Genomic DNA, 19182 nt, shown 5'->3' on the forward strand with positions numbered 1-19182 from the left:
TAAAGACATGGATTACAACAGTAAGAGCTCTTAATGTTAACGTATGACCTGTAATGTTAACTTATGACCTGTAGCTGGTGTGTCACATCCACACACTGCATATAGGCAGAAAAACATTTTGATTCATAAACAATTTTGAAAAATAATCGACCCTGGAAATCTTGACATGGAATAATAATACAATTGACACCTTCAAGTAATCCAAGGACGCTTTACAATTTAAAATGAAAGAAAAAGACAAACATACAAGCTCTGAACGTAACCTTTGACCTGTAGCTGGTATGTCTGTGCTCATCTCTTAAAGGCTGACCTAATCTTCTTCATGGCTGCCACTGCCCTTTGCAGCTCCTCTTTCCTCTTCTTCAAGTCTGGGCAAAGGGCGAGTTGAACATTGTAAGTTAGTCAGTGTTACAAAGGATCAGATTAAACCAAATATATATATTTATTGATTGATATATATTGCATAGTATTTGTATATCGTTTGATATCCCTTGTATATTCCTTGTACATATACATGGAATATCCCTTTAGCCCAGACCATAATATTTCATTCTCCTATTGGACAGCGGTCCACAGGCGCCAGGGGCCATGCCTCCGGAGTAGAGTTCAAAGTCACCGTCAAGACATGTCTGTACAAGCCCGGCCTTGCCCAGGGATACGCGACAGAAATGAGATTGGTACTAGTTTATTCGCCCAACGTATAAATACGGCGCAGGTGAATACAGAAGCACTTAGTCTTACTTAGTCAGAAGTCAAGAGTTACCCAATAAGTTGAAGCCTCACCCACGATACAACGTGCGGTGAAGTATGGCCTGTTTGGCCCCAGAATAGAGCATTGAGACCGCGTGCGAATTAATAACTGAATTGTCAGAGTTTGGCGCTATACCGTCGAGTGCGACATATTTCTATTAAGTCAGTGATAGTCTATTTGTGTATAGTGTATCGTGCGGCTAAAGTTCTACAGTGACCAGCATCCCCAACGCTTCCTCGTATTAGCTAGAGTTCTTATCCAGGCTGGGCTGCTTTCATGGCGCTTTCACCCGAGGAGACCTAGACGAGAACCGTGTGGACATGTACACTGGATTAATCTACCCGACGACTACATAGCCCTTTGCGGCTGGAATATATTTGCTTTGGTCCTGTGATTTATGGAGCGGAGAATCGCCGACGCCTGCACGTGTTGGATTTACCCCGCGAGGAGCCAAGTCGAGTCGGCGCCTCAGAGAGCCTGAGGCCGGCTAGCTTTCTTCACTGTGGAGCTACAGTCTACGGAGAACAGCTGTATTCGTCTGTGGATCAAGAGGCTATTGCACCGTCTCCTGTACTTGGAGTCTCCTTAGTCATCGTTGACCAGACTCTCTACTACCGACAGATCTTCTACCCCTGCTGGCTTACAACCAGGGGGACCCTTCCAGTATCTCCCGCTATATATTACTAGTGTACCATAGATATAATTCCCTAAGATTCAGGTTGTATAATTACCTCCTGCGTAACCAGAGAATGGACATTCATTGTTGATTTGCCTACGCACATTCCTTTGCCTTACAAGTGCATTCAAAGTATAATCGAGAAGTATTATGTACCTTTTGCTGCAATAAATACTTAAAGACAACTTTGTGTAGAACCGGTTCATTGTGGGAAGTGTTCATTATATTTAGATATCATGTACTGTATGGCCAGTAATTAAAGTACATAAAGCGGTAGTGGTTTAATGATACCATACTTATCAATACAGTCAGGGAATTGTACCCCTCAGTTACAGTCAGCATTCCATTTTCATGAAGAAAACACCGATTTTGAATCATGAGGATTCACTATTCCAGCGTAACACTTAATTACTGTTGCAGTGTGACTTGGAAAGCAATGCTAATTAATTTAAAACCAAAACCTTACCAAGTAGTGATTATAGGCCTGTATGGTTGTTTTCACTGTGACTTAAAAACCTATTTTACTTTAACACTTTGGTTGCCTTGGGTTAAATTCATGATATACCATAGGTTGCCGGCTCTATTTGTCTATGGAGAAGTACCCCTTCTTTGCATGGCTATAACTTTTTAAATTCTATTGCTACATTGCCATTATTAGGGCCCATTCAAAGTCCTATATGTATTGTTCATTGTGTAGCAACGTTAAACTTTTTCATTCACATATTCATAGTAAAGTATGGTCTAATGCAGGGGTGGCCAACCAGTCAGAGACTAAGAGCCACAAAAAAATGACTGTGGTACCACAAAGAGCCACACCATATACCAGCGTTTCTCAACCTTTTTTTTCAGTCACGGCACCCTTCATGTGTTTATAGGTCTCACCCTCTGGCCTCTGAAGTTGCTAATGTCTTTTTTATTTGGGCCTCACAGGGTTAAAAGTACCCTGTGAGACCCACGGTTGCAAAATTACAAAATCACTTTTAGCCATTTAAAAAAATTATGTTTATTTAAAAAATGTTAAAGGGGAACTATTTTACTATTTCTTTCACTATTTGGGCACTTTTACACAATTCCTGTGAGTCTATGGAACACCTAGGTTTTTTTCAAAAAAATGCATTGTTTTGTATTTCTAATCAAGTACTAAAAACCGCATTTTTCTACCTCAAGATCTTAAGCCGTTTTGAGGCTGGGCTCCAACCACTGTGTGGCCTGGTGCCAACTGCCACATCAACTGCCACATTATTATGCAGCTGAGAAATCTCTGACATCACAGATATGCACATTTTCAGATGACTCAGTTCAGTGAGGGTGAATATTGTGAGAGGAGAATTGGAAGAATTCGCCAATATGAGAATTAGAGACATATATCCTATTAATATAAGTCCACATAGCTAAGAAACAATGGTAAACACTGAAAAAAGCCATTTATAAGATAGTTCCCCTTTAAGCACATGTATAGTCAATTGGTCCTGTTGTTCAGCCTCACAATGCTATTTGATAGTAAATGTGTTTATATGTCCCACCCTCTGGCCTCTGAAGTTGCTAATTTCTTTTTAATTTGGGCCTCACAGGGTTAACCTCTTAAGCCCGAGATATACAGTAAAAGTGTATATTTTCAGCATTATGTTTGTTTACCAATTATTTTAACTGTTATTAGTGAAATATAAGATTATAGAAATCTCAGGGCATTGAGTCGGAAACCGGCGCATATTGACAGGAGGAAGTGGCACAGCCAAAAGTGAGTGTAGTTTAATTTCTCTTATTTTTTGGGATTATCTCCCACAAACCTGAACGTTATTGCCATAAAACAGAACGCGTTAGTTTCTCTACCTTTCTGTGAACGTCTTGCAAAAAACGGTGTTGCAATATGATGAAGAATGGTGGAGAAATTTACATTATAAAAAAGATGGCAGAATTCAGTACTGTATCTACAAAACCTTCTGTTTAATCATCTTCCCTTTATTCATTTGCTTAGATTTTTCAGGTCTGGTCAATTTTAGCATGGTGTTATTTACAGTCAAAGATAATTTTTTTTTTAAATAGAATTGATATTCTCCTTTGGTTCATTACAATTTACTCAAGCCTAGTAACAGACACACTATTTCTGACACTGATCCATATATGTCCCTAGATTCAGATACCAAGAACATGCAAATGGACCATTTAAAAAAAATGTGTAAATGTTTATTCTACGTCCTTATGGAATGAGTGACATAAAAAAAAAAAAAGTAAAAAAAAAAAAAAAAAAAAAAACAGTAAAAAGAAAATACAAATTTTTTTTTTTTAATTTTTTTTTATGGGTGGAAGAGCCGCACATTGACGGGCAAAGAGCCGCATGCGGCTCGCGAGCCGCGGGTTGGCCACCCCTGGTCTAATGTATAAGTATGTTTTCATCTCTTTCTGCAGCTTTCTCCAGAACGTGATCTATAGCCCCAAATGCATTATATTGATGATGCAATACAGTTTTATGGCAATCAGCGCGATATAAAAAATTCCAACTAGACGTACTTCTAGAAGTTACTACACGTCATCTGATGTTGACCGGATGGGCTAGGGGGCGTTTATAATTCCGTGGGCAGCGTTATACCAATCATCTAATGTGGGTCAAATGTTGATAATAGCAGTTAGTATCGAAGACGGTAACGTTACACTCACCCCAGTCTCCGCGCGCCGTTGGGCGATCATCGTAGAGTAGAAATCGTATCATTATGGGATGTAAATTTACCCGGTCCATCTCCAGCTTGTATAATGGTATATACGTCCAAATCATGTTGTTTATCGAGTTATTGGCAATCGATCACTGTGTAGCGTGACAAGCCAGAGTCCCGGGACCTATAGCGAGTGCCCGGAAGTAATACGGACGTCTAGCACAACCTCTATGGCACATCCTGTTAAGCGATTGCGCCGATCGGCCACCAGATGGCGCTCCTGAACCGCCAGAGAGCTCAGTGGGTCCTGCTGGTGTATCTCAGGCCAGCGGAGGGGACATATGAATCCGATCGCAGATTTTTGAAATATTGATATAAGGACGCTGTACAGCGTCCTCCGGCAACTTGAGCATGGCCGGCAATGACGTCTAAAGACGTTTCATGGCAGCCAAAGTGTTAATGGTTGTCGAACTATGAATATCACTAGTCTGAAATAGCGTATTTAATCATGTGATTCTCTGAATGTCATTTCCATTAAGTATTTTCCTAATCCTCGAGCTAAAAACAGTTAATGTGACAAATGTTGCCTGCCTATGTGTTAAATGTAAGCTCTCACCTTCCACCTGCTTGGCCACTAGCTCTGGTAGTTTCCCAGAAGCCTCCATCACTCTCAGGGAGAGATTGTAATCTGTCAATTCAAAGAGATAATTTTATAGTCAGTTTGATAGCTAAATTACTAAATGTAATGTTGTATTTTATTTTTTTATTTTTTAAACAAACATATAAACAAACATGACAACACACGATAAGATATACAAGCATTAATTGTCAGGGCACATCCAATGAGATCACCTTTTAGTTAGTTGTTTTATATAAGATATACCCATAATACCTGTTATCTAAAAAAAAAACCTACACACATATGCTCAGCTCGAACCCCCCCCTCCCGGACCCCACCTTGAGAAGTACCTCCACTATCCCTCGCACCTAACCAGACACTACCATTATAAGCTAGCTTTTATTCTCTCCACCACTTCTAACCACATTGACATTTTGGATTCATTGAGACCCAGAATTCTTGCTGTAGATATTTCATGGTAAATTACATCGAGATATGTAAGAAACCAAACTTTACGGCAAATTTTTTCCGGTTGAAACCAGCGTGATGCGATCAGCTTTTTGGCTACTGTGATACCCGATAAAACCAATCTCTTTAGCTGTGGATTCACTGCAAACTCAAAAACATCATTCAACAGCAATACCGAGGGGTGTACAGGTATATTCCAAGATACGAGTTTTGATATTTGTTGGGCCACATCTTTCCAGAATGCCTTAACTGGTGAGCAGTCCCAATACATGTGCATAAATGTCCCTTCGTCCCCATTTGTACATTGGGTGCATTTGGAATCTTGTTTGAGCCCCATTCGGCACAGTCTTATAGGAGTCAAGTATGTCCTGTGAATATAGTTAAGATTGATTTGTTGATGATCCGGGTTCCTTGATGTAAGTCGGACATTTGCCCAGGCTCCTTGCCAATCAAAGTCATTTTCCAGGTCTGGTATATCCCTCCTCCAGACAGAGTCAAGTTGGAGGGTTTCATACGAGGACGTTAGTAATTGATGATAAAATTCTGAAACAAAACCTCTCGATGTCTCTCTTGAGTAGAAGAATTTGTGGTATCTGTGGTGTTCAATTGGTCTGTCTAATGGAACACCGTGAGACTTCAAACATAGCTCTAACTGTTTTTGAAAAAGCCATGTGGACTTGGTGAGATTAAATTTTTTGCGTATTTCTTTATCACTACAAAAACCCTGTTTGTTAAAAACATCCCCTAATGAGTGTATGCCTTGCTCTTCCCATATAGGGAATCTTATAGGTCGTTTTCCAATTAAGAGAGCATTGTTATTGAATAAGGGAGTATGATTGTGCCATTCTTGTGGGTTAGGATTTTTTTTTTGTGATTCACGCCATATCCGGATCGCATGAGTAATTATGGGGCCAAATTTTCGTTCACAGTGCTTGATTGGTAGTTTAGTGTATGCTATGTCCTTCAGTCTATGTGGGGCTACTATGTTTTCTTCTATTTTTCTCCAAGATGCTAATGCTTGGGAGTCAAACCATGTTGTCAATGGACTTAATGAGTACGCCTTAAAATATAGGAAAAAATCTGGAAATGCCATGCCACCATCTGCTTTATTTCTCTGTGCGGTGGATCTTTTTATACGTGGTGGTTTGTTATTCCAAATAAATTTGTATGTGGAGGAGTGTAATCTTTTCCAGTAACCCTCTGGAGGGGGTAACGGTAGCATTGAACAGAAGAAGTTGATTTTAGGTAGTACATCCATCTTAACTATTGATATCCGTGCTTGTACTGTGTTTTTAAGTTTTGCCCATCTATCAAGGTCGTCTTTGATTTTGTTTTGGATTTTTGTGTAGTTGTGCTTCACCGTTTGTCTTATGGTAGGGAATATTTCCACTCCCAAGCATCTGAAATGTTTTACCATCGGTATCTGTCCTGGGAGGGTTGTATCTTTTTTTGCAGGGGTGTTAAGTGGAAGGAAAGCCGACTTCGGCCAATTTATCTTAAATCCCGATAAATCACCAAAGTCCTCAATCAACTTGAGCAGATGAGGCAATGTGGTGTTGGGGTTTTTCATGAACAATATTACATCGTCCGCATATAAACACATTTTTTGTTGTGTGCCCTTGATTACGATATGTTCTATGGATTGGGATTGTCTTATATATTGTGCTAAAGGCTCTAATGATAGATTGAACAGTCCGGGACTAAGAGGACAACCCTGTCTGGCAGAGCGTGATACCGGAAATATTTCAGAGATGATTGTGCCTGTTGTAATCATGGCCGATGGGTCTTTGTATAATACTTTAATCATATCGATGAATCCTTTTCCTAACCCCATCCTTTCTAGCACTGCCCACAGATACGACCATTCCAGCCTGTCAAAGGCCTTCATAGCATCCAGGGACAGCATCGCCTTAGGTATGGTGTCCTCCTTGTCGGCATCAAGTACGTGCAGTATACGTCTTATGTTCTCAGTGATCAGGCGGCCTCCTATGAAGCCAGTTTGGTCCGGGTGAACTAAAGACGTCATATGCTTTTGTAATCTGATGGCTAATACCTTAGAGTACAGTTTGATATCTGTTCCGAGGAGGCTTAAAGGTCTATAACTACCGCACTCGTTGGGGTCTTTGTCTTTTTTAAGGAGGACTGTTATGAGTGCAATATTGTCAATTTTATGGAAGTTCCCCTCCTTGACTGAGTATAAGATCATATTTAGTAATAAGGGGCCAATTATGTCCCAACAAGAAAGGTACATTTCTGATGGGAAACCGTCTCTTCCTGGAGCCTTACCACTTTTCATTGCGGTTATGGCCTTCTTGAGTTCCTCTAGTGTGATCGGTATTTCTAACTGTTTAGCGTCATCCTCTGAAAGTTTAGGGAGAATAATTTGATTAAGAAATGTGTCCATTTTGTTTTGATCGAAGGTCATTTCTGATTTATATAAGTCGGAGTAGAATACTTTGAATGTATCGTTTATTTTTACAGGATCTGTTACAAGTACTTGTTGTGCTCTAATGGTAGTTATATCTGCAAATGTTGCATTAATTCTTAATCGCATGGCTAATAGGTGGCTGGGTTTGGAACCATGGGAGTACTGCTGTTGTCTTGTGCTGCGTATTTGTATTTCCGATTGTTGTCTGTATATGGCATTGATCTCTATTTTTAGTACGTTAACTTGATTTTCTAGTCGAGTTGAGTTGTTGTATTTCAGAGAATTAAATAACGTTGAGTAAAGCGTTTCCAGCTCATCCAGTTTTGTGCTTTGATTCTTGCGCATTTTGGAGGAAAAGCTATCCGTGAAGTCTTTGATCATTCCCTTTACCGACATCCATATTATTCTGGGGTCTTGCACCAAGTTTGCATTCTCCCGTTGGAATACTATAAGAGCTTCTTTGAGTTGTGTAATGAATTCCTTGTTGTTAAGCAGCAACGAGTTAAATCGCCATCTTGGGGCTCGGGAGGATAGTATACCAAATGTACCTTTAAGGAGTAAATAACAGTGATCTGATAGTGCGTTGGGTATCATTTCCACTTCATAATTATCAAATAGTCTCTGTGATGCAAAGACATAATCTATTCTGGATAGTGTCTTATGTCTCGCAGATCGACAAGAGTACTTTCGGGTCGTGGGATTAAGTAACCGCCATAAGTCCTTTACACCTGTAATCTTTGACCAATCCTTTAATGCCTTCGATGAATTCTTTTGTTCGCTGGAAAAGGCGAGGTAAGATTTGTCCATCCTTGGGTTCCAGATGGCATTAAAATCCGCTCCTATTATAAATGAGTAATCGGGAATGTCTAACATTGCATTGGTTAGTGTAGTGAAGAAATCTTCTTCGTACAAATTTGGGGCGTATACCGCTATCAACGCTATTTTCCTGTTCTTATGTTCAATCTTAGCTATAGTTATCCGACCTTCTACATCAGACCATACTCCCTTTAGTACAATATTCAACTTACGTTTAACGACTATTGCTACACCCCGAGTTCTCGTACCAATAGAGGAGTGACTGATATTATGGTATATGTTGTCCGCTAATTTACCTATGTCTTTCCCTAGAATGTGTGTTTCGCTTAGCAGAGCAATGTCCACATGTTCTTTTTTCATCAGTGTGAGCACGCTTTTGCGTTTGAGTTGGTTATTTATTCCCCCGGTGTTCCATATCATTATATTCAAACTAGCCATAGTCTATACATGTTGCATTGTAATTTTTGGTAATGCTTCTAGAGTGCGAGGCAATAATAGATATACATCCCACTAGTGAGGTCCCGTTGAGAGCCGAGCTTAAAAACATACATATATACAAATAAAAATCCCCTACCCTTCCCTCCCACCGAGAGTCGTACAGGATTGTGTTCCATGAACACAACCTTTGCGTATGACTCCCTCCCTTGCACCACCGGATATCCCAGAATGATCCAATTATCCTTAACATTCCTATGTATACCATAGGATCTAACACTCTAAATTCTACCATAAGTAGAATGTCGACTGTGGCTTAAATGATAAACTAAAAATAAAGACCAAAAATAAGCTTCAATTGTCATGCCCTAATCACTTACATTTTATATGAACTTGTGTAATTTATAGTAACCCATGAATAATATGAAGGTATTGAACTGAAGAGAGAGCCTCAATAAATCAGAGAGAGCGGATGAAAAAGAAAAAAAAACAAGTAAAAGGAAGAGAACATTAACTTAGATCTTAAAAGAGCATTGCTATGCTTAAACATCTAAAGTATAAATTGGAGAAGTAGTGAAATTATTTCCCATTAATAAAAAAGTTTTTAAATACGTATATGCAGCATTTCCCCTGACCGGGGTGGGCGATGATCGTTGTGTAGAGTGATCTTTCAGCCGGCCGGCTATGATGGCTCTGTGGTTCTGCATCTAGATAGCTGTTGATTATTCCCCCGAGGGGCTTCTGGTAGAGTGAATGACCACGTATTGCTGATATTCCAGAATGCTCCATATATCAAAGAATGCTTTGATGTTCTAGATTATTCCAATATGTCATTTTTACATTGTCTGAATGTTCCAGTATGTTCTGGAGTGATCCAATCTTAAATCCAATATGTCCGCAATAATATAAACACGTCGGGGAAAGCATTCAAAAACTCTGAGCACGTAGGTCTCTCTGTCCCAAATCCTCGGTTATTAAAGGTTGTACTATATGGTGACCTTGCATAACTGAGATTTAAAAGGCCATTTATACACTATTCTGCGTGTTGTTCAGACAGGAATTTGGCTGCATCTTCAGGCGAGTTGAGGAGAACCTTTGCTCCTTGTTTGTCGACGATGCGAAGTATTGCAGGGTATATTAGTAGGGGTCTGTATTTCCCCAGGTATAGTTGAGACATCACCGTCTTGAACTTGGCACGCAGTTCCACTACCTCACGACAATAATCTTCAAAGCAGTGTATTGGTACCTCCATGTATTTCAGATTGCCTTTCATCCTGCGAGTTTCACGCATAATCATTTCTTTTATTCTGACTTGGCGCAGTATAACTAATATCACTCTGGGCTTAGCGTTATTGCCAATGGAGCGGGGTCCCAATCTGAAGCACTGATCCACCTCCGGTATTTTAGGAAGGATTCCTGTTCCCAAGATTTTCTGTAATTCTGTGGCAAACTCTTCAGGGTTTTCACATCTCACTGATTCGTCCAGACCGACAATACGAATATTCAGCTTGCGTTTTTGATATTCCATCTCGAATATTTTGGCTTTCTGTTCTTTATTGATTCGCGTGAGCTCCAACGTTATTTCGCTGAGCTCCGTCTTGATTTCATTGTAGTTCCCCTTCATCTCAGCAGTTAGGTTAACTTTGTTAACCTCTACTTCATTGTAGATGCGATCGAAATTTTGTTGGTGTGCTTCCAAGCCAATTTCCAGTGCCACGGTGCGCTTAATATGTGCCTCGGCATCCACCCTTAGCGCTTCTATTTTGCCTTCGATAGATTCTTTGATAGCATCTACTTTTTCGGTTATTGTTTCGGTTATTGACTTCTCCATTTTTTTCATTTCATTTTTCATTTCCCGGATGATATATTCCGAGTCTGAGGAGGTGATTATAGGGGTTGAACTTGGGGTGGACATCCCGTCAATATCCTCTGCGATTTTGCGAACGTGTCCCGCGGCCATAGGGGGGTCTTCTGCGCTTGGTTTTGGAAGCGTTTTATGATCTTTCCTTGTTGTTGGCATCTCGAATCTTTCAGTCAATATAGTTAGTTGATAATCTCAGTTGATATATGCGTCAAGTTTTAAACGCATTGGTGGTCTATAAATATGTTTTTAAAACGGAAAAAAAATAACGGGTGAGCAGCTGTGTCACATGCGACTTACTCCATTCTATAGCTGACCGGAAGTCCATAGTAGTGATGAGTGCATAGTAGTAAAGACATATTAGTAGTAGACATATAGTATAGTAGGAAGAGTGCATGATAGTATAAGACAGTGGAGGTTAGTTTATTAAAATAATAAAAAAGTATAAGGAATAGAGGTAAGGTTGCGATATTGACATGGGATTGGTATTCAATTATCACTGGAAATTATAATTGAGGAAATCAGTTTATTTTACCAGAAAGAAATGTTAATTGTATAGTTCTTAACACTTTGAGTGCCAGCAGGGGGCGCACGATTTAGCGCTTGAGTGCCAACGCTGTAGTCAATGGGAGGGCGAGCACATTTGCGAATGCATAAACTATATCTTAAATTATGCCTGTCTAATACGCCTGTCGCTTATCAATAACTTGTTTGCAGTCAACATTGTCAAAACGGATTGTTTTCGTTACATTTCCGTTTTATACCATTTTGAAAAACGCTTGTTTAATTATTTTTTTTTAATTAAAAGAAAATAAGATTCTGCAGGAATCACGCTTTACTGGAATACACAAAACACGGTCATTTTTCGGCCTATTTATGAATAGTTTTCAAATAAACGCTAGATTATCGATAGTATATGTGTGTACTTATGCACGCTAGAGAAGCGGGCTGAAAAATCGATTCTCTTATTTCCTGATCAGCGCACACACTCTCACACACACATATGGGACATGCTGAGATATAGGTGAAAAAAACTCTTGATTATCCCAAGACTGGTAAAATAGATTCCTTACCTCAGATCAGATGTTCTCCAAAAAGATTATTCCAATTCCTGATCGCCATTCCAAATATCGATCGCGTTTAGTGATCCAATGCTGGGTACTGGAAACACATATTCCACGCTGTTCTGCGGCTCGGCAATGAATGGGATCGTCTCCGGTTACATGCCTGACAAGTAAAATGTGGATTCCGGACTCTTTTTTTCCCCATCCATTTCATTCAGTCCAATCCAATGGGTGCAATACCATCCGGAGAGACGATAGGGGGCGGTATTTTCCCTGTTCGAGCTCAGATAGATCCCCACTGGTAACGTGAGGCTAGATTGATGAAACATTTATGGAAATCGATAATAAAAAAAACAACGATTAAATAACGAGATTTCTCGTGGCTGGCACTCAAAGTGTTAAAATTGTCATACAGATTTATTTTATGCTTTCTCTGTATATAACTGAATATGTGTATTATCGTTTGTGTACTTGTGTTACAGCAGAGAGAAAGAAGCAAGGAACATAGGAAGAAGGCCATCCATCCATCCTCACCCTCCTGGCTGGCTTGGCCTGACTGGATCCTGTTGGAGAGGGTGTTCATTCCAGCGATGAAGTCAGAGAAGATGGCGTGAGTAAACCCACCCTCATTGCACACCATCCAGAAAGTGGCGGAGTCATATTTGGGTTCTGGGACTGGGCTTGAGGGCATGGCTGAGGGAAGGGACACAGAAAAAGGAGGGGGAGAAGGAGAAGGAGGGGATATAGGTGCTACATTGGCTACATGGGCCGCCACTGAGACAGGCGAGCTCACGCGAGGAGGTAGGCTGGGAACATTTGGAGGCTCAGAGCGGACAGGGAAGGGAGGATGGTCAGCGGGTCCATTGGCAGTGTGGTGATCAGTGATGCCACAGATTACTTGTAAAAGTAATCTGATTACGGATTACTGATTACTCCTTTAAAAAGTAATCTAAGTTACTTTACTGATTACTTGATTATCAGAGTAACTTAGTTACTTTGAAAGTAACTAGGTTACGAAGTCGTCGTTCCCACAACAGTTTTTTTTTTAAACGCTTTATTGAAAGTGCATAAATTGTTTTTAACTTGTTTCTCTGCACATAACGTAAATTGTTAAACTAGTGCTTCAGCTTCTGTACCATCAAGTATGGTAAAGCAACAGTCTATGATGCTCACAGCATTAGAGCAGCCAGCCAGTGGTTTTACAAAACCAGTGTATCACATCTAACAAATGCAGGCTGAACTATTCAATTATATCAACTGTAACTATTATATTGTTTTTATAAATGTCTCTCTATAAACATACAAGTAAGTAAGTAAGTAAGTAAGTAAGTAAGTATTTATAAAGCACCTTTCATACATGTCATGTAGCTCAAAGTGCTGTACACAAATATAGGCATATATAACGATAAAAGCAATAAAGTCACAGTGATCAGTTAAGATCAATGTTTAAAAAAAAAAAATAATAATAATAATAATAACGTAAAAATGAAAATAACGTAAAAATGAAAACATGAAAACAGTCATTTGCTTACCAGTTTGGGAGAACAGGTCCGCACAAACATGTCCGCTCAGTAGCAACCGGAAGTAGGAAATGCACTAAACCAATGCACTTGTACGGTAGGTAGCAATGTTTAGCTCTTATAACGCTAGTGTAGTTACGTTTTTATTAGTGGTCAGAGTTGGGTCCACAGGACTTATCGAAGTCCCATGGATCCATCAGTGGCCGTGTATTGTGTGCGTATGTACCCGTTCCCTCATGTGGTCAGTGGCCAGAGTTGGGTCCACAGGACTTATCCAAGCCCCATGGATCCATCAGTGGCCGCGTATTGTGTGCGTATGTACCCGTTCCCTCATCTAAAGAGTTGGGTCCATAAGACTTTTCCAAGCCTTACGGATCCATCAGTGGTCGTGTATTGTGTGCGTATGTACCCGTTCCTTCATCTAAAAAGTTGGGTCCACAAGGCTTATCCTAGCCTCATGTATCCATCAGGTTTTTCCAAGCCATAACTATTTGTAAGCTAGACTGTATAGGTACGTTTTTAATTTTCCTTTAAAAATGTGTATGGAGCTGGCGTTTCTGATGTGTGTTGGTAGTGTGTTCCATAGTTTTGGGGCATAGTTGGCAAATGCCATACTTCCTATCCTCTTTTGGTTTCTGGGCGTGTCTAGTAAACCTGTAGTGGATGACCGTAGCGTTCTTGAGGGCAGATAACTAACTAGGGAATTTGCTATGTATTTTGGGCCTTGCTCATTAAGAGCTTTATATGTTAGGAAAAGGACCTTAAAATCAATTCTATGAGTTATTGGAAGCCAGTGCAGAGTGGCTAGAATGGAGTGATATGTTCTCTTCTCCTTGTATGAGTTAGTAATCGAGCTGCAGAGTTTTGGATAAGCTGAAGCTTCCCAATGGTTGCTTTGGGAAGACCAGTGAACAGTGCATTACAATAGTCAAGCCGACTTGATACAAAAGCATGAATAAGTGTCTCTGCATCCTTTTTATTTACGAAAGGTCTTACTTTCGCTATGTTTCTTAGGTGGAAGAATGACGTTTTCATGGCTTTATTTATATGAGACTTAAAGGTCAGGTCTGAGTCCAAGATGACACCTAGGCTTGTAACCTCAGTCTTTAGGATGACAGACTCCCCAGGTTTTCACACAGCACTTCCCTTTTCGCTTTTGGGCCGATCAATAGGATTTCGGTCTTGCTTTCGTTTAATTTTAGGAAGTTATTGTTCATCCACTTGTTTATTGCTAACAGACAATTTGTAATGGACTGTATGGCTGTAGTGTTATTTGGTTCTGCGGAGATATATAGTTGTGTATCATCAGCATAACTATGGAAGCATACATTGTGGTCTGGAATGATGTCCCCGAGGGGCAGCATATATAGTGAGAAGAGTAATGGACCAAGGCAGCTTCCTTGTGCAACTCCAAAGCTGCTGTCATGTTCCTCGGATACATTGTCTCCAAGCTTAACATAGAACCTTCTCCCCTTAATGTATGTTATGAGCCAATTTAGTACATGATCGGAAAAGCCAACCAGTCTTTCAAGACGACTGATCAAGATATTATGGTCAATCGTATCGAACGCTGCACTAAGGTCCAATAGGACAAGAATTGAGACTTTGCCAGCATCGGAGTTTAGCCTGAGGTCGCTAACTATTTTAGTAAGGGCAGTTTCAGTGCTGTGATTTGTTCTGAAACCTGATTGTAATTCCTCCATGATGTTATTATCTTTGAGAAATGAGTTTATTTGTACTGAGACTATCTTTTCTAATATCTTGCTGATAAATGGAAGGTTCGATATTGGCCTATAGCTTTTTAGTTCGTTTAATATTTTGGCTTTCTGTTCTTTATTGATTCGCGTGAGCTCCAACGTTATTTCGCTGAGCTCCGTCTTGATTTCATTGTAGTTCCCCTTCATCTCAGCAGTTAGGTTAACTTTGTTAACCTCTACTTCATTGTAGATGCGATCGAAATTTTGTTGGTGTGCTTCCAAGCCAATCTCCAGTGCCACGGTGCGCTTAATATGTGCCTCGGCATCCACCCTTAGCGCTTCTATTTTGCCTTCGATAGATTCTTTGATAGCATCTACTTTTTCGGTTATTGTTTCGGTTATTGACTTCTCCATTTTTTTCATTTCATTTTTCATTTCCCGGATGATATATTCCGAGTCTGAGGAGGTGATTATAGGGGTTGAACTTGGGGTGGACATCCCGTCAATATCCTCTGCGATTTTGCGAACGTGTCCCGCGGCCATAGGGGGGTCTTCTGCGCTTGGTTTTGGAAGCGTTTTATGATCTTTCCTTGTTGTTGGCATCTCGAATCTTTCAGTCAATATAGTTAGTTGATAATCTCAGTTGATATATTTTAGTAAGGGCAGTTTCAGTGCTGTGATTTGTTCTGAAACCTGATTGTAATTCCTCCATGATGTTATTATCTTTGAGAAAGGAGTTTATTTGTACTGAGACTATCTTTTCTAATATCTTGCTGATAAATGGAAGGTTCGATATTGGCCTATAGCTTTTTAGTTCGTTTACATCCAAGTTTGTTTTCTTTAGTAGTGGTTTTACTACAGCCGTTTTAAATGCATCTGGAAAAGTGCCTGTTTGAAGCGACATATTTATGATTTCAAGGACATGATTTGAGACACTATCGAACACCCGCTTGAGAAATGCTGTTGGTATAGGATCGAGGCAGGAGGTGGCGGAATTACACTCAGAGACAATCTTACAGAGGTCAGGTAATGTAATACATGTGAATTTCCCCATAGTTATCTCAGGTGGGTTTTCACTCACAGCCAGATCTATATCAGAGGTAATGCTTGCTCTAATCAATGATATTTTTTCATTAAAGAAAACCTGCGAACTCTTCACATTTTGTGGCTGATTGCTGCGGTATATGGGGGGGTGGTATGTTAATCAGCCGGTCGATGGTGGAAAAAAGTACCCTGGAGTTACCCATATTTTCTGAGATCATTTTGGAAAAATATTCCTTTCTCGCAAGTTGTATTGCCTTATTGTATGCGCCCATGGCGTCTTTGTATAAATTAAAGTGAGCTGTGAGTTTGAATTTCCTCCATTTTCGCTCGGCTATCTTACATTTTCTCTTGTTATCTTTAACATTGGTTTTATTTAACCATGGAGAGATTCTATCAGTTTTTACCTTTTTAACCTTCAGACAATCAGTCTCTCTTTAACATGTAAATTAACTGTAAATCTGGCAAATAAGAGCTTAATTGCTCTGCCACCATCAACCCTCCTGTACCTAGTTGAAGCGTCGGCTAGTGTTGTGATTCCAGATGCTTTTGTTTTGTGGTGGAATTCTCCGACGACGGAGCCCTGCTGTCACACGATTGGCGCATATGTCACATGACGTGCTGTGAAGACCCGCCCTACTCTGCCTCTGATTCGCAGACTGTGGATGGGGAATGTGATTGGACCAAAGCAGAGTCACTCACAGACAGAGGGCCAGTCACGCCGCGGGACACATTCTTGTATTTAACCCTTTCACTGCCACACCACGTCACTCCCAAATAAGAAAAACAGCTCAAAATGTATTTTTGACTGTCGAAAACGAAATAAAATACTGCATTCCGCCTGCATTATGAATTTATGATGAGATAGTAACGAAATAGTAACGCACAGCCACTTGGACAAGTAACTGCAATCAGATTACTGGCTTTTAAAGATTAACGCGTTAGATTACTATTTTCGGGGAAAAGTAATCAGATTACAATAACGTGTTACTTAGGCCCCGTTTAGACGAGCGTTTTGTGAACAGAAACCGCAAAAGTCATCTTGCGGTTTCACTTTTAATTTTACGTTTAGACGAGCGTTTTGGAGTGGAATTCTCCGTGCAGACGACGCTGTAATGACGGAGACCCGCTGTCACACGATTGGCGCATATGTCACATGACGTGCTGTGAAGACCCGCCCTACTCTGCCTCTGATTCGCAGACTGTGGATGGGGAATGTGATTGCACCAAAGCAGAGTCACTCACAGACAGTGGGTCCACTCACGCCGCGGCGGGACAGATTCTTGTGTATTTAACCCTTTCACTGCCACACGACAGCCGGTTGTGTGATAGTAAAGGGGTAACCTTCTGTCGTGTGGCAGTGAAAGGGTTAAAAGTACTGCCAATGTAGCCTTCAAGTGATCTCCGTTGATATAGTCAGACATACTTGCTTTGTTTACGTCTCGGCTACTGGCGCATACCTGCTACCTGTGACGTAAGCAGTACGCGCGACCAGAGCCGTGACAACCCGTTCGTCATCGTTTTAACAGATTTATACGTTTTGATAGTTTAGACGAGATCGCAAAGCTTTTGCGTTTCTAGGAATTCCACCCTGGAAGGTAGTCTCACTTTTTTGCGGTTTCACCCCGTAAAAACGCTGTTTCCGTATAAACGAAAGGCACATCTGCAAAAATATTTTTGCGGATTCACCTGCTAGCGTTTCCGTCTAAACGGGGCCTTAGTAACGCGTTACTGGCATCACTGGTGGTGATCAGGGCCCACAGTGAAGCCAAGACGGGTACCAGGACCATAACCTGAGAGGAGAGACGGCTCCTTACATCATCATCACAATCACTTGGCATCAGTGACATCTTCTCCAATTCAACAGTCTAAATTAAACCAGACGGTTCATAAGCATCTGAAGGCCCAGTGTTCCAACTTTGGCTGTCTTGACCTTTAACATTTTTAGATTTGCACTGAACCCTTAGGGCTGCAACTAATTAAATATTAAATATTTGGATAGTCAATTAATCTATCGATTATTGAAACGATGAATTGATTAGTATAAAAAGAAAAAAGCTAAATTGTATGCAAAGAAAACAATTCCCCATCTTGTACAATGCTCTTTCAAACAACTTGCTAACAAACGTACATGTATGCTGTACAAGTGTACATCAAGAGTTGTTTTGTTTTCTTCAACCTGATCAAGTCTCCAGTTTGAAAGGAGCTGAACGGTTTAAATAATAATAAAGAAAAACATAAAACACAAACTAAGTGTTAACGGAGGTGCATCACATCAACTTGGCAACTATTTTTAATAATCGATTAGTTGATTAGTTGTTGCAGCCCTACTGAACACATAACATGGATGGGCATTCTGGAAAATGTGGTCAAAGGAACATGCCAAGAAGAGAGACAAGAAGATAGATACCAGTTTCCTCTCTGTGCGTTCAGTAGAAAGCTATCTGGCTGCACGTTAGCCTAGCTTAGCACAATGAATAGATAGCCTTCGGGAGAGGTGTTAGTTGGACAATGCCTAGGCTAACCGGCACTGTTCGCTTCCATTTATTGTGCTAAGCTAGGCTAACATGCAGCCAGATAGCGTTCTACTGAACGCAGAGAGGAAACTGGTATCTATCTTCTTGTCTCTCTCTGGAGAAGACTGTAAACTATTTTGTTTTGTTTTCTTCAACCTGATCAAGTCTCCAGTTTGAAAGGAGCTGAACGGTTTAAATAATAAAAGAAAAACATGAAACACAAACTAGGTGTTAACAGGCTTTGCTATGCATCAAATGGCTCCAACAACAGGCCACGGAGGTGCATCCTATCAACTTGGCTATTTTCTTTTATAATCGATTAGTTGTTGCAGCCCTACTGAACACATAACACGGATGGGCATTCTGGAAAATGTGGTTAAAAGAACACGCCAACATTTGGGGTAATTAGCTTATCATCTTCTCCAGAGAGAGACAAGAAGATAGATGCCAGTTTCCTCTGTGCGTTCAGTAGAAGGCTATCTGGCTGCACGTTAGCCTAGCTTAGCACAATGAATGGAAGCGGACATGGCCGGTTAGCCTAGGCATTGTCCAACTAACACCTCTCCCGAAGGCTAATCGGCCATGTCCGCTTCTTCATTGTGCTAAGCTAGGCTAACGCACAGAGAGAAAACTGGTATCTAT

The 19182-nt window shown here is 40.5% G+C and overlaps 1 protein-coding gene across 1 annotated transcript in view; it reads right to left on the bottom strand.

Moving 5' to 3' along the window:
- Positions 1–203: 203 nt before the first annotated feature.
- The window catches only part of LOC311226064 (uncharacterized protein), a gene marked incomplete at its 5' end in the record, with an annotated part of 29986 nt that continues 11007 nt past the window's right edge, over positions 204–19182 (bottom strand). The window contains 3 exons of the mRNA XM_084311441.1: positions 204–368; positions 4692–4763; positions 12301–12459. Of these exons, the coding sequence (XP_084167567.1) occupies positions 292–368; positions 4692–4763; positions 12301–12459 (308 nt within the window). The 3' untranslated portion in view covers positions 204–291. The remainder of the gene's footprint in view (positions 369–4691; positions 4764–12300; positions 12460–19182) is intronic.

This window comes from Notolepis coatsorum (assembly GCF_963971535.1).
Source record: "Notolepis coatsorum genome assembly, chromosome: 3".
Lineage (NCBI taxonomy): Eukaryota > Metazoa > Chordata > Actinopteri > Aulopiformes > Paralepididae > Notolepis > Notolepis coatsorum.